At 42.6% G+C, this 13,840-nt stretch overlaps 1 protein-coding gene across 1 annotated transcript in view; it reads right to left on the reverse strand.

Annotated features, from left to right (window-relative positions):
* ADAMTS17 (ADAM metallopeptidase with thrombospondin type 1 motif 17) overlaps window positions 1-13,840 on the reverse strand; it is a 153,518-nt gene that overhangs the window by 51,854 nt on the left and 87,824 nt on the right. Inside the window, exons 11-14 of the mRNA XM_062501440.1 lie at window positions 11,337-11,438; window positions 10,115-10,260; window positions 7,667-7,833; window positions 6,696-6,823 (exon numbers count right to left, since the gene is read on the reverse strand). Of these exons, the coding sequence (XP_062357424.1) occupies window positions 6,696-6,823; window positions 7,667-7,833; window positions 10,115-10,260; window positions 11,337-11,438 (543 nt within the window). The remainder of the gene's footprint in view (window positions 1-6,695; window positions 6,824-7,666; window positions 7,834-10,114; window positions 10,261-11,336; window positions 11,439-13,840) is intronic.

Genomic DNA, 13,840 nt, shown 5'->3' on the forward strand with positions numbered 1-13,840 from the left:
TGAAAATTGGTGCATTCTTGCTACTTTATGGGGGGAAAAATACCTTGGAAGCACTTTAGTGTTGTCTCCATAAACATTAGAGCCCGTTTCCCTCTCTCCAAGCCTTCCAATCATTTCCAAACTGAAAGTGCATTTAATAACAGTACATTTAATAACAGTTCATAATGAAACAGCTTTGGGTAAGATTTGACAGTGGATTCCAAAAGCTGCAAAGTCATTTAGAAACACATTACAGTGACCACCTTGGTCACTCTGATCCTTTGAGAACTCCCCACATGGAAAATACTCTTAAAACCACTATGGCCACTCTTAAAAGAAGTGGATCAATGGATCAAAGGGGAGGAGACAGGACTGGAAGGCAGAACACAGTGGCTATCACCTTTGTGGGTGCAAAGTACCTGCCAGCAGTCCTTGGGCTGTTAACTGAGAGATTTCTCCAAGGTGTGAGACCCTGAGATTCCAGCACTGGCTGGAAAAACCTTCAAGTGTGTACACCAGCAGCTTCCCACTGACAATATGCTCTGTGTATTGTACTGCCCATCCTTTAAGTACAGAGCTGTCCTCAGCCTGCAGAAAGCTTTCCAAAATCTGCAGGTTTAATTAACCCTATGCAAAGGGAAAATCCCAAGTTTCACTGCACAGAAAACAAGTTTTCACAGTGCAGAAAGAATCCCCTAAAACCTAAGTAGTCCAAGGGAGTTGTTTGATCCTTGCCATCTCTCACTTGCTTTGTGTTGCTTTCTGTCCAGTCCAACCAATGAAGGTAAGGGGATTTACTAAATTAAGAATCAAAAAGGGGAAGCTTTACATTCTGAAGAAAGAAAGACCTTGTAAATAACAGCAACTTCCTGTGTGTTTTCTGACCCAAGAGTTGTCCTGCAGATGAGCAGACTGTGTCCATGGACCAGCCCATCCAGCAATTGCTGGAAACCTTCAGTTCCATCAGACTTGAATGGACTGGTGAAAAATGAAGCAGCTTTAAAACATAGGAATGCTGGCAAGAAACATGAAAAAAAGTTTTTTAGGGCTTCAAATGCTTAGCATGGACAGTCAGAAATGTGTCCACAGGTTTCTTAAGGCTCATCCACCCAGGCAGTCTCCTACTCTGACCCTTGCTTTGGAACTAGCCCTTACATTGGCAGGTAACTGCACGTTTTCTGAGCCAAAAGCCTGAAATTAATTCTCTTTAAGCTGATATCTCCATCCACCCTTCCTTCTCTTCCTCCCCCTTCTTCTCATTTTTATAATTAAACATCTGAAAGTACTGCTTGTTGGGTGGTATTTCCAGCTTCAGTCATAGCTGGCTCTTGCATAGGAAAACTCTTCTCTTTTGAATACATATCACTTGGATTCTTCTGTGTGAACTATTCTCTGTATTGCTTGGATATTTTTTAATGATGTTTTTATTTGTATTTTCAATGGCTGTGAAACAGCTCAATTGATACAGCTTGTGAGGGTATGTTTTGCTACATAAACACAATTATTTTTGTTATATACACCCACTCTGTGCAAGAAATGACATTGTAGGCTCACAAAACTGTAATGCTTCCCATATGCTGAACTAACTGGCTGTCTCAATGGATCAAATATAAATATTGATGCAACATGTGCCACTTTGCAAATTAATCATGTACAGAGCAGGCTGGTTATGACAGATTCATCTACACTACCAATTCCTTTTGTCCATAATATCCATTGTCCATTGATACCTCCAGGAATGGACCACATGAAACAGGAATGTACAGATGTGAGCAAGTGACACTCAGATCTGAGGGGAAGAGAATTCTTATTTTGTTGTTTTAAACATGTCTGCCCCTTGTGGGTGGCTGTCAGGGCTGCGTGAGGTGAGTCTGGGTCCCTAATCAAGCAGTTCATCTCTGAGTTACTCCAATTTCTGTTCCACAACAAATTTTGTGCTAAGGATTGGAGTCCACATAGGAGTTAGTTCAACAATTAGAGTTAGAGGAGTTAGTTCAACCCCTATCATTTCCCAAGTCTTCAGATTTTGTCTGAATCAGAGCAGTTCTGCTGGATCAGGAGTTAGACACCTCCTATTTTAAATTAGGATTATCTCATCTGCATTAGATCTGCAATGTCATCTGGCATGGACTTTGTGCTTAGATCCCTCAGCAGCTCATGGGGGTTTAGACACACTAATTCTTGATTTTTCACATATAGATACTGAAAGTTATGCATCAAAACCTCTGTGCTCATGAGAGAACATGCAAATACAAAGCTCTTTCCCATCCCAGGAACTCCTTTGCTTCTGTTCTATCATATGCTTTCCATGGGATAACATGCAAGAAAAACTGAGGGAAATAGCATGTTTTTTTTTCTTTCATACTCCACTGGAAAGTACACCCCAAAATAGTAGGATATTGACAAAGACCTGGTTTTGCACTATACTTTACCAAAATCCCTGATGCCCTTTTTAACCTCATAGCACATTGCTACAGATCCAGACATGGGAAAAAAAACAAAAAGGCAATTATACAATAGGTTTCTGTAGTTCAGACAATCCTTCTGGATTTGTGCACATGCACTAAATAATTTATCAAAGTTCAGTGCTAAGCCAAGTTGTTGTATGGAGACAAGCTACCCAGTCTGGAACATCTTGTACCACAGTTTGTAATGCAGGAATATGAATAATACATGGAAAATACTCAAGTGAAGAGACAAAGCCAGAACTGCAGGCATCAATCAAATGCAAAAAGTGGGTACTAAGTATGTAAAAAACTCTTTGCCAGCAGCAGGTCCAGTAGACAATTTCAATTTCTCCTCTGTCACCTCTGGCATTCTCCTGACACCCTTCCTGTCCAGTTTGCAGAACCTATTTTTGAAAATCTGTCCATTTTCCAATCTGTGATCCCCTTTCATAGAGTCTGACAATCACTTTTAGAAGAAAGTACTTCTGTAACAATTTTGTTGTGCCAGGACAGCCTAATATGTGGCTTATTATCATTAAACATACTGTGGATTCACCAGCCAGTTGAAAGGAGGTGTGATATGACAAAACATTCATGAGAAAAGGCAGACAGAGCCAAAACATCTTCACCTCTTAAACTGTTAAATCACAGTAAAGACTGCCCTTGATCTCCAGCCCAGTTCAGCTATACAGGAGGTCTCTCTTTTCACAGAGACCTTAAATTACATCCTGGAGCACAATCTGTAGCCACCACTGGAAAGTTCTCATGCTGTCATGAGGCTCAGACTAATCCTCCTTTGAGAAAAGCCAGAACAAGGTCATGTGCATCACAACAGTCAGCTGAGCAGCTTGTCTTCTCCTCACCCCTCTGCTCTGTGACATCTGACACTTTTTTTAGTTCCACTTCTGCCAGCAGTTTTGAATTAACCTCAGCAGCACAGAGCAAAGCACTGTAAGGGGTTAGAAAGTGCCCTGCTCACATGAGTGTTGTCTCATCAAACATGCACTACACCAGCCCAGGGAAGAACAAAACCCTCAGGGAATTCTCTCCCTGAAAGCCACTTGTCACTTGAAGAGAAATAGAAGATGAACCCAGTGTGAGGTGCAGGTTGCAGTGCCCTACTCCACCTTCCCCACAGCTGCAATGTCCATGACAGAAAAAACAAACTGCTGCAAAGCCTAAATGAGCACTCACCCTCCTCCTCCTCCTCTCCTCCTCCAACACATCAGGCTGTTCTTGTTCTCCAGCCTGCTACAGATTTTCTGTCTCTGAAAAATCTCTGGAGAAAATAAATTCTCCTTGCTAGAAGACTATGTGCAGTTTTGAGGAGAAAAGGTCAAACACCTACATATGCTTTGAACAGGGGGTCCAGTTTGCTCAGAGGATGGTAAGAAATGGTGCATTTGAAATGTTCAGCTTCAAAAGCAACTCAAACAAGGAAAAAATTGAACTAGGATCTTATGATTCATCTCAAAAACAAGGAGTAAGCCTAGAAAAAGTGTAGGTGATTTAGGAACCCCTATGCCAAATTTAGGGCTGGCTTTGCTCTTTGATGCTTCAATGCATGATCAAAGTAATAACCAATTTTACTCACTCCAGCTGCCTTCAGGTGTAAGGGATAAATACAGGGATGCTGCTGCTTTTGATGATTTTGTTTCAGGGATAATGAGGCTGACACTCTCATTGACACCTTTTAGATTGGAGTTTAGCTTTAAAGTGAAACTGTAGTAACTTCACAAAGTACAACTGAAGGAAAATTCCCTTAGTGCTTGAATGTATTTGGGGCATTCTGAGGCTTCTGTTCTTGCTTTCCTTCTCAAAACCCTCCTCTCCTTGCAAAAACTTTTTCTCTGACACGTTCATCTACTTCATTCGTCATCCAAGAACGATTCAGAGTTGCATTTAGGAGTAACTAATGAAGGGAGAAGATCTGTTACATTTCCTGGGCTAGATGTTCACAGGCAATGGTTACTGCTAATTTGTCTGTTGCACTGACAATGTGTCATTCCTGCCTTTGAGAGCCTCTAACTAGAAGGATTACATAAGAAAATAAATAACAGTAATACCACTCTCTGATTTCAGCACTTATTCTCTTCTCCAGGCCCCCTGCAATGCTAATTGGCCGGGCTTTGTCTACTCTGGGTAAAGAAACAAGGAGACTAATTAAATGAATATGGCAATTAAATTGGTTTAATAGGCAGCTAGTTAGACAAGTATCTGTGGCAAATGGGGTACACAGGCACATATGGCAATTCTCAGCACTGCACTGCCTATATGGTAGAGAAGTATTATAAATGAGTTCACAGGGCTTTCAAATCTGCTCTGCTTGAACTGATCATTTCACATTTTTTCTCAGCCAGACGCAAATGGACTGAATGTTCTGCAGCTGTCATCACCTCTCTGCACAGTTAAAGGCAGTTGCCCCCGACTCCGAGTGCAATTTGCTTTTCGTGATGTACCTCCAGTGCTCTGTGCTCATAAAGGAATTCATTTGGAGGGAGCTGGCTACTGATCCTCCCTGGATGAAAAAAATGTGCCTTGCCATGATGTCTGATTTACCATTTGTGACAGTTCTGAAGGTTTGGAACAATAAAACTAGCGAGCCCAGAGTAATGGTCAATGGCACACAGCTGGAGGTGCACAGCTGGCCTGACTATAAAAGATTATTAATGAGGGGGTTTTTTGCTTTTTTTAGTTATAGCCAAAAACAGGGGAAAATGAAGTAACTTGGGATGCACCATGAACCTGGCACTATGTGCAAAGCACTTTGTATTCTAAAGAATCAAACTTGCACTGGTTCTCCAGACTGTTGCTGTTCATCTTCTTCACTGGAATAAATTAGAAAGAGTGAATTAAAAATGCCTCTCCAGCATCATTTGTCAAGAAACAGTGTGATGTGTCTCCTGCAGCAGTGAAAAATTCAATCCAAAGACTTTTCACTTCTCCCTTTGCACTGCTATTAGTAAAGCTGCTTTATGCCCCCAAAGTCTCTCTCACACCCATGTGAGTATTGTGTTCATTTATCTCCCTGCCTGGAAGGCTCAAGGCAATAAAAATTGGCATTTCTTAACCACTCACAGAAATCAGAAATAATGCCAAGTTTTTATTTATTTCCACTAACTTTTCTGGCTTGCCAGGACAAACCAGTGAAGTTAGTGGAAATAAAGGGTGATGCTAAAAAGCTGTTCTGGTGGATACCAGGGCCAGTTAATACCAGGAAGATCAGCTCCTACCGCAGGATACAAATCTACATGAGGAGAAACTTAAAGGGAAGAACTTCCAGGAAGAAATCAGCCCTGGCAAGGCTGCTGTAGCCAAGTGAACTGTCTTTCCCACCACTGAGGTGTGTGCAGCACACTTTGCACACGTGTTCCATGATCAGGAGAGAGGAAACTCATGAAGGATCTGCCCTGTCAAATAGTCCGTGACAAATAACCTGAATGCATCACCAGGAGCACCCCCTCCAAACAACTTCCAGTCTTTTACGATCTTTAAATACACATTTTCTCATCTCCCTTCTCTTGTCCAAACATTAAATCTCCATCTTACAAGGGTCTACACAACCCCATTAAAGTTTTGAGGAACTTGAAGCACCAGAGCTGCCCTCCTTAGCATTCAATGTGTTACAAACTATCTCAGTAAACCATGAAGTTTTATTACAGAGATCTCCCACACATCATTTTGGTTCTGTGTGTAATTTGGTTAGAGAGAAATAATCGCTACAATGGTTATAGGCCATCACTCTAAGGAAAAGGGAATTCAATCTGAAGACTCTGTCTCATGTAGCTGCAGGAGCCAAGGAGCAACTGGCACTGAAAAGCTTCCTCAATACTTCTAAGAAGGAACCAGGTGGACCTGAAAAGCATCATGATTCTGGCAAAATACTGCTTGTAACAGGCTAGTGACAATTTGTAAGCTGATTTGCAGCTTCAGTGCTTTTATCACTGATTCCTGTAATAGCCAAAAAAGAGCAGTTAAGCAGGCCAGACTTCCTTTCCAATCTGCTCCCCTCACAGAAGTCCCTTCCCACCCAAGCCATGCACACAAGGAAATGTGATTTTTGAGCATTCCCAGCTGTTCAGGAATAATGCCGTACCTTGGGCATTCAGCACAATTCTTAGACCAAGACACAGGGCCATGGAGCACTTCTGGTGGGCCTTATAAAACAGGGTTGTCCCCTCCCCTCAGGGACAGCCTCCCAGCCACCCACACGGTGCTGCCCCACACTGCACCTAACAGTAGAAATAGAACAAGAGAAAGTTACTCCACCTGGCACTTGCCATGTACACAGAGGTCTGTCTCGTAAGGCCCACAGGGAGTTCCATCCAGGACTCTGTCTGTCACCAGCACGGGAGAATCCTTGCCCAGTGGGGAGCAAAAGAGCTCACATGGCTTATCTGGGAAAAGAAATACAACTGCCCTTGGCAACAGCACAAGTGTTTGAGGCAACAGTGATGTATTCTCTACATGAAAGGATTTGGATACCTCATCTTTGAAGGAACATGAGGCTTTCAGTTTAGGCCTGTCATTTCTCCACTTTAAAATATCAATATTTAAAGAGTTACATTGATGAGACTGGGCTTTAACAGCACAGAAAACCAATTAGTCAACAAACTTTTGTGTATCTGTTTGTAAAAGGAAGATGTTTGTTACAAGGGACATTCAGCAGTCTGGTAAGAATGATCAAGTCATTGTGTCTCACAGAATGAAGGCTACAGCCAGTTATTTTAGAAGAACAAGTTCTCCAGACCACTTCATATCCCACCAACATCTGGTTGAACAGCAGATGAACAGCATGATCCAGCAGAGGAAGCATTAAAGGAATGCACGTGAGGTAGGCAATCATGCTGAGATGTCCCAAAGTTACATAAATTTAAAAATGTCACAGGGAAGCCACCTTTTTATTTTCAGTTCCAAACTAACTGGAACTTTTTAATGTTTAAATTCCCAACCCTCTGATTCCCAGTCTGAAATTCCAAACTTCAGACTGGGAATCAAGTTAAGGCACTTCTCTCCCAGCATTTCAAAAAGATAAGTAAAGCATTGACAACTCTTTATGTTCTATTAAGAAGGCTAAAGGAACAGCAGGGCAGCACCAAGAACAATTAATTGCAATTAGTCTTTCAGCTGTATCTAAAGGGGGCCTATTGCAGCCTTCCCAGCAACAATGGGAGCCCTGCAGATGAGAAACTGCAGTGAAAGAACAGTGAGGAATTACAGAGGGAGATGAAAAAACTCACCATCCACAATGACAGCTGTCAGGAGGCTTTTCTTCTTGTTGCTGTACCTGTCATGGGCCTGGCACTGCTGGTCCCTGAAGCTGGGCACCCCTTTGGGGCAGGGCAGGTTCTCACACACCGTGTGCTCCACGCTGGCCCCCCGGCAGTTCTTCCCCCCTGGCCCCGGGCTGCAGTGGGGAACAAAACCAGGGTCAGCGCCAAACACCTGGAATGTTCCATCTTCCCCATCCCACCCTTGCTTTGCCCCCTGCCTCAAACACTCCTGAGGATGGAGACACAGAAAACATCTCTTCAGCACGTGTCCTCCTTGCAATTAAATACCACAGAAGCAGCTCTAACCTGCACTATAGGCAGGGTATCCAGAAAAAAACCTGTGCTGCAGATAACCTCCATCCATGAAATCCATGGCATTCCACACATTTGTTTTTAAACATGCAGGAAAGGCCACTAATGCAACACCAGAATTAAGCACCTGGAAAACCTATCTGTTTTTATTTATGAATCCCCAGAGAAGAAGGAAAACTTAAATTCTCAGCAATAGCCTGTATTTTCTTTGCAAAATAAAACAAAGTACAAACAAAAAACCACAAGTAAGCATGGAATCTGGAATTTCAGGTCCCAAGCCTTGTACCTAAGAGCTCAAGCACTGCCTGAGATTTCCAATAAACAGTGCAATCCAAGTCCACCCTGGCCCTCATCTGAAACAGTGACTCTGTGAGATCACCTGGTAGACAACTCCACAGCCACCTTTCACTTTCATTTATGCCAAGAGAATCCACCCACCAATGGAACTGAAGAAATCAAAGGCCATTTATGCTGCATGGGGATGACGAAATGGAAGCCCATTTACATGACAAGAGGGGACTGGAGAAGGGATGCTCTGTTTAAGCCAATGGGTTTTTTTCCAGTCCAACTGTACAACAACAGCCTAAAGACAAGAACACAGGGCAGTACAACTCAAAAGTCTGCATGTGCAAACTGGCTTATGATGCATTCCTTACAACCATGGGGAGGCAATGTATGTAAAAACTCAAAGAAATTACAGAGAGGAAAAACCAAATCAAACAGTTAAGCAACTGGTTTAAAAATACTGCTAGTCCCACAGGCTCAAGAGTCAGCTGGCAGGAGCAGAGATTCCTGTAAAAAAAAAACCCAAGACCAAATATATACAAAATAAAAGATAAATCCCTTAGCCAATATTTTTGGACAGTGAATAAACCAGCTGCAGAAGTGGGCTGGGGCCAGGAATTTGAAGCAAAAGAAGATCACGTGAGTATCTCCAGCCAAGAATGTATATGAGCAAGAGAATTTTAAAATCAGTGTGCAGTGTTGGAAGGAGCATTTCCTGTAATTTAAGGAACGATGATGAATGGATTTAGGTTTGGTCAGCACTGTAGCTGACAGCAAAGAAACCAGCTCAGTCCCCTTTTCAGGAAAATGAACTGGTAAAAATCAAACCTGGATATTATAGACATGCAACTACAGCTCAGATAAGGAGAGGAATAAACAAAAATATGCTTTTCAAATTATTACAGGTCAACAGCAGCAATTGTGAGCCTATCCATCATCTAGGCATGTGTTCAAAGTGACTGTGTTGCTATGCAGAATTTCAGCCCCATTTTAAAAAGAAAAGCTTTAGGCACTGTGTGTAGAAGAAAACATGAAATCTGAATAAACTCAGAGACACCCCACTTGAAGGGCTGCTTCCAAGCCTGTGAAGTTATAATAAACACGACTGGGGTGGCCAGTTAAATGGCACCATTTTAGCCTCTTCAGGACTCCAAAATGATGAAGAGACTTCCCGATGGGTCTCAACTGATCTGAGGGATGAAGGACAACACCTACATTTCATCCTGAATCAGAAAAAAATCCAAGCCCATGCAGAGAGCATCAGCTTGTTTGTAATCACTGTGCAGAAGCTAAACTGCACCCAGGGCTCCCTGTATGCATGAAAGCCTTTCTGCTCTTATGCAACACATCCTGACCTACAGATCATCTCAAGGGGCTTTGCCAACACAGCTCTGGGACATTCTGGTCATTGTCAGCTACTGCACTGCTCCCGAAGCCCAGAGCAAGTACTCCCTGCAAAACTGATCCCAAAGGTACTTTGGTTTGTAGAACCAGATCAGCGCCTCCTCATTCACTGTAGTGCTGGAGGGGAAACACAGCATCAGTTTTTCTGGCAAACTACATGCATCTAATTCAACTGTATCTCCCTTTGAATCACTGCAATGGGAAATTCCAAAGGTGACCCTTCAAGCCACTTCCACCGGACTTACTTCAGGTCACTCCAGGATTCTGACCTGCAGCTTGGGAATGAGAAATTTCTCAGGGCATCTGCACAGCTCTGCTGCCCATTTCTCCCCATGTACTCTTGCAGCAAGGGTTGCCCAAGAGGGAAAAGGCTGCCAGCGTGGCAAAAGGAGCCAGGATGTTGTGAGGACTTACGGGGGGTTGTCACATTTCCGCTGCCTGAAGCGCACCCCTGTTCCGCACGTCCGGCTGCACATGCTCCACTGGCTCCACACGCTCCAGTCCCCGTCCACGTGCTCAGGGATGGGGGTTTTACTGACACACTCCCCAGCTCGGCACCACTGCAAGGCAATCAGGTTAGCACAGCCTGGGAAGAAGCCCTAACTTTGCACAGGTGGACTTCAAAGGATGTCTCAGGGAGTGCAACAAGTCCACGTTTAAGTTTCTAGGGATTCGAGGCTTTGGTGAGATGGCAGTGGGAGAAGGAGAAAGGGAGGAGATGAAACGTAGAAATTTAAGTGTCACCCTCAACAAGCCCCTGAAGGGAGCTCTGTCATTAAAAAAACAATCACAGAACTGAGCCCCTTACTTTATAAAGCAGATAATTATCTAAGTAATAAGACTTAAAGCCCCACAGTTCACAGAAATGGAGTCCAAGAAATTATCCCCCAAAGCAATGCCTTCATCAGCACTGTTCTCAGTCTGTACAAAATGACTGAAGTATTTTGGACCTAACTTGGCTGAAGCCCCAAACCTCTCTGATTCTAATAGGTTCTGCTGGCTCCTGACCAAGCAGCAAACTTGGCCTGTCCAGGATGTGACACAGTGAGCACTGTTAAGAAACCTTATGAAAGAGTCACCAGGACTCCTCAGTGAGAAAAACATGGGCCTAAAACCCTTTTTTCTGTTTTCTTGTCATGGTTTCCAGGACCCAGTTTTTCTTGTCATTGTTTATCTTTATTTGCAAGCAAAGAAAAGGGTCCAATCCTTGATCTCAGCAACCAGGCTCTTTAATTTTACCCTTTCTTACCTCCCCAACTATACCACGGACAAAAAAATTAGAGTCCAAAACAAGTAAGTAGGGGGGATGAGAGTTACCAAACCAGGCATGTTCCAAAAAATAAATACATAAATCAACACAGCAAATTATACCTCAGAAAGAACAGAATGTTACTGAATTTGAGCTCAATTATTTTGAGCTACTTGTGGAAACTCTAAAGTTTTTAAGTAGCCTTTTGTTCTTTCCCCATCTTCCACCACTCCCCAAATGTCAGGCTAAATGCTCTGCACACTTTTAACCTCAAATACAACCCAGAACATGGCCAGCTATGGGTTTATGGTAAATACTGAACATCTTGGAAACATTATTCCCAATTCTGGGAAACAAAAGGTGACTGCTGCTGAGCATTGTGATTACCTTGTCTGCGCCACATTCGGTGCCATCCAGAGGGGGGTCCAACTTTGTTTTACAGGATGTGTCTCCTTCCACCAGGCACCAGAGTCCAGCACACATCAAATGCTGAAATCACAAAGCAAGGAGGTGCAGTTATTACTTTTGGAGATGCCAGCTATCATTATGGGATATACTTCAAAGCTCAGGCAGTCTTTGTCAAATGAATCCAGAGGCATCCAGTTGGTTTGGGAGCAATTATTTTTTAAGGGTTGATTGGCATTAAGTGGTAAGGCTGGAAACATGAAAGAGATTGATGGATGCCACTGACAGAAACAAAAACTACCCCAAACAAAAAGTGTGTTATTTAAACAGATTTCTTTTCACAAGAATAAATCTGGTCCATTAAAAAGGAATCCTATATGGGAGGCCACACTGGGTGCTTTGGAACCATGCCAAATGCTTAGACGTCCAAGATGCTTAATTACTCCTATTTTTACAAAAAGATACTCAAGTAACTGCAGCTGGTGGTAGCAATAATCAGCCAGCAATGTCCCTGGGGAGAAGGAGGAATGACAAAGAGGGAAGGATGTCCTGGTGTGCTGTGCAGCAAAGGAGGAGCTTGGTGACAGGCAGGGTCAGAGACTGGGAGTATTCTGGAGATTATTCCCCAGTGCTGCTGCTCTGCTCAACCAGTGTGTGCTGCAGGGATCCCACTGCTGATCACAACTGTGACCTGCCAGATCAAAATGTTTTAAGAATTTAAGAAAAGGCACCAGGAAAAGGGACTTTTGCATCAGTAACAATTTCCACAGCATCCACCATGCTTTGCATTCCATGAAAGTGGATGATTTTGATACAGTGCTACATAGCTGAGTACCAAAGAACAACAAAGAAGAGTTAAATTTCTTTCCACTATTGTTCACATTTCAACGTAATGGTAAAAAGATGAGAAACCTGATTCTTGTGCCAGCTGGTCTTGTCAAGATTTATTGCACCTCATTAAATAGTTGAGTCAACATGCTTCAGCCTCATGCTTCTTCCCCAATGTAATGTAAGAGACTGTGGGTGCATGTGTGTTTTGTGTACAGGCATGTTGATATGTCTCTATAAAACAGATCATGTCTCTATAAAATAGATCTGTACAAGAGAGGGTGCAGATGAGATAAATCCCAGTCCCAGCGATGATATAGAACATACTGAAACAAAATAGTTATCATAGCACTATCTGCATCCTGCTCCATTTCCACATTTCTTTCTGGAAAGAGGATTTTGTACTATTTCAACCCAAAGAATATTCATAAAAACTGGAAGCAAACAGCACAATTCAGCATCTGTATTAACCACAATGCAGAAAGTCATTGTCAAACAAACAACAGCAAATACTCCAGGGAAACCTAAATCAATAAAATTTCAAGACATTTTCTCTGAAGAAAGTGCATATGGGAAAATATCAGTCTTTAGTAATTTTGACTAAATTAGCATGACTAATTAGTGGTTTACCCACAGCTCTGAAAGCACTTAAGCACCAATGAGCCATGAGGACATCACACACTGTTTTACTGATAGGTATAGCTAGACAGAAGCTTTGACAAAGCAGAGATTTCAGAGCTTGCTGAGAAAATCATTGTTCCACCCCATAACTCCCAAATTCTCAACCCCCTGCCTTCTGGAGAGGACTAAAATCAAAAAGTACATAAATTAACCACCCATAAGCATTACAGGAAGAACACAAATCCAGGTAATAAACCACAGTGTGAAAGCACTACCAGTAAAATTTTCTTCCAAACTGTGGCTGGGGACAATATTGATACATAAAATGAAGGGAAGCTTTGGAAATTAATAATGCAGACAGCAAGTATTTCCACTTTTCCAGTCTTCAGCCCCTCTCTTGCATATAACCAACCACAAAGCATCAGAGCAGAATGTGAGGAGAAACACTCCAGCCAGATCTCTTGAATGACCCAGACAGAAATTTTGCATCCAGAATGAAACCCTCTGCTTCCTCACAGGAGGAACATCCTGGCTGAAGATGTGATGGAATTCACTGCATCCCTAAAGAAGTTGTTCTCAACACATAGAAGCACCATTGTTAAATATCTGCAGTATGCATGACCAGTGTTTGTTCAGCTTCAGCTCCCTGGATTATAAACTGCATGTAAATTAGGGTTAATTTCTGCTCTTTGATGTAAAACTGGGAAGAGAGAGTGGGTGGTGGTAGAAACAAAGTCATAACAATGAAAAAGCTTTTCGTACAGTTTTGACTGGCAACCAGAATCCCTCCACAGCCCACAAGAACATGGAAGGTCATAAAGCCAGGTCACATGCCCAAGTATGAGCCATGGCATGGGGAAGCAATGGGCAGAGATCAGCTCAAATATATGTGTTTGCACCTGCAAAACAGCCCAGAGTAGGGATACAGAGGGTGCAAATATTCACATACAGGTAGGTGTGGTGTGTGTATATATGTGTGTGTGTTTATGCCCATATATACATGTATACACACACATAATTGTAGGGAGATAAAGGAA

The sequence above is a fragment of the Cinclus cinclus genome, chromosome 13 (genome assembly GCF_963662255.1).
Source record: "Cinclus cinclus chromosome 13, bCinCin1.1, whole genome shotgun sequence".
In the NCBI taxonomy this organism is placed as follows: Eukaryota; Metazoa; Chordata; class Aves; order Passeriformes; family Cinclidae; genus Cinclus; species Cinclus cinclus.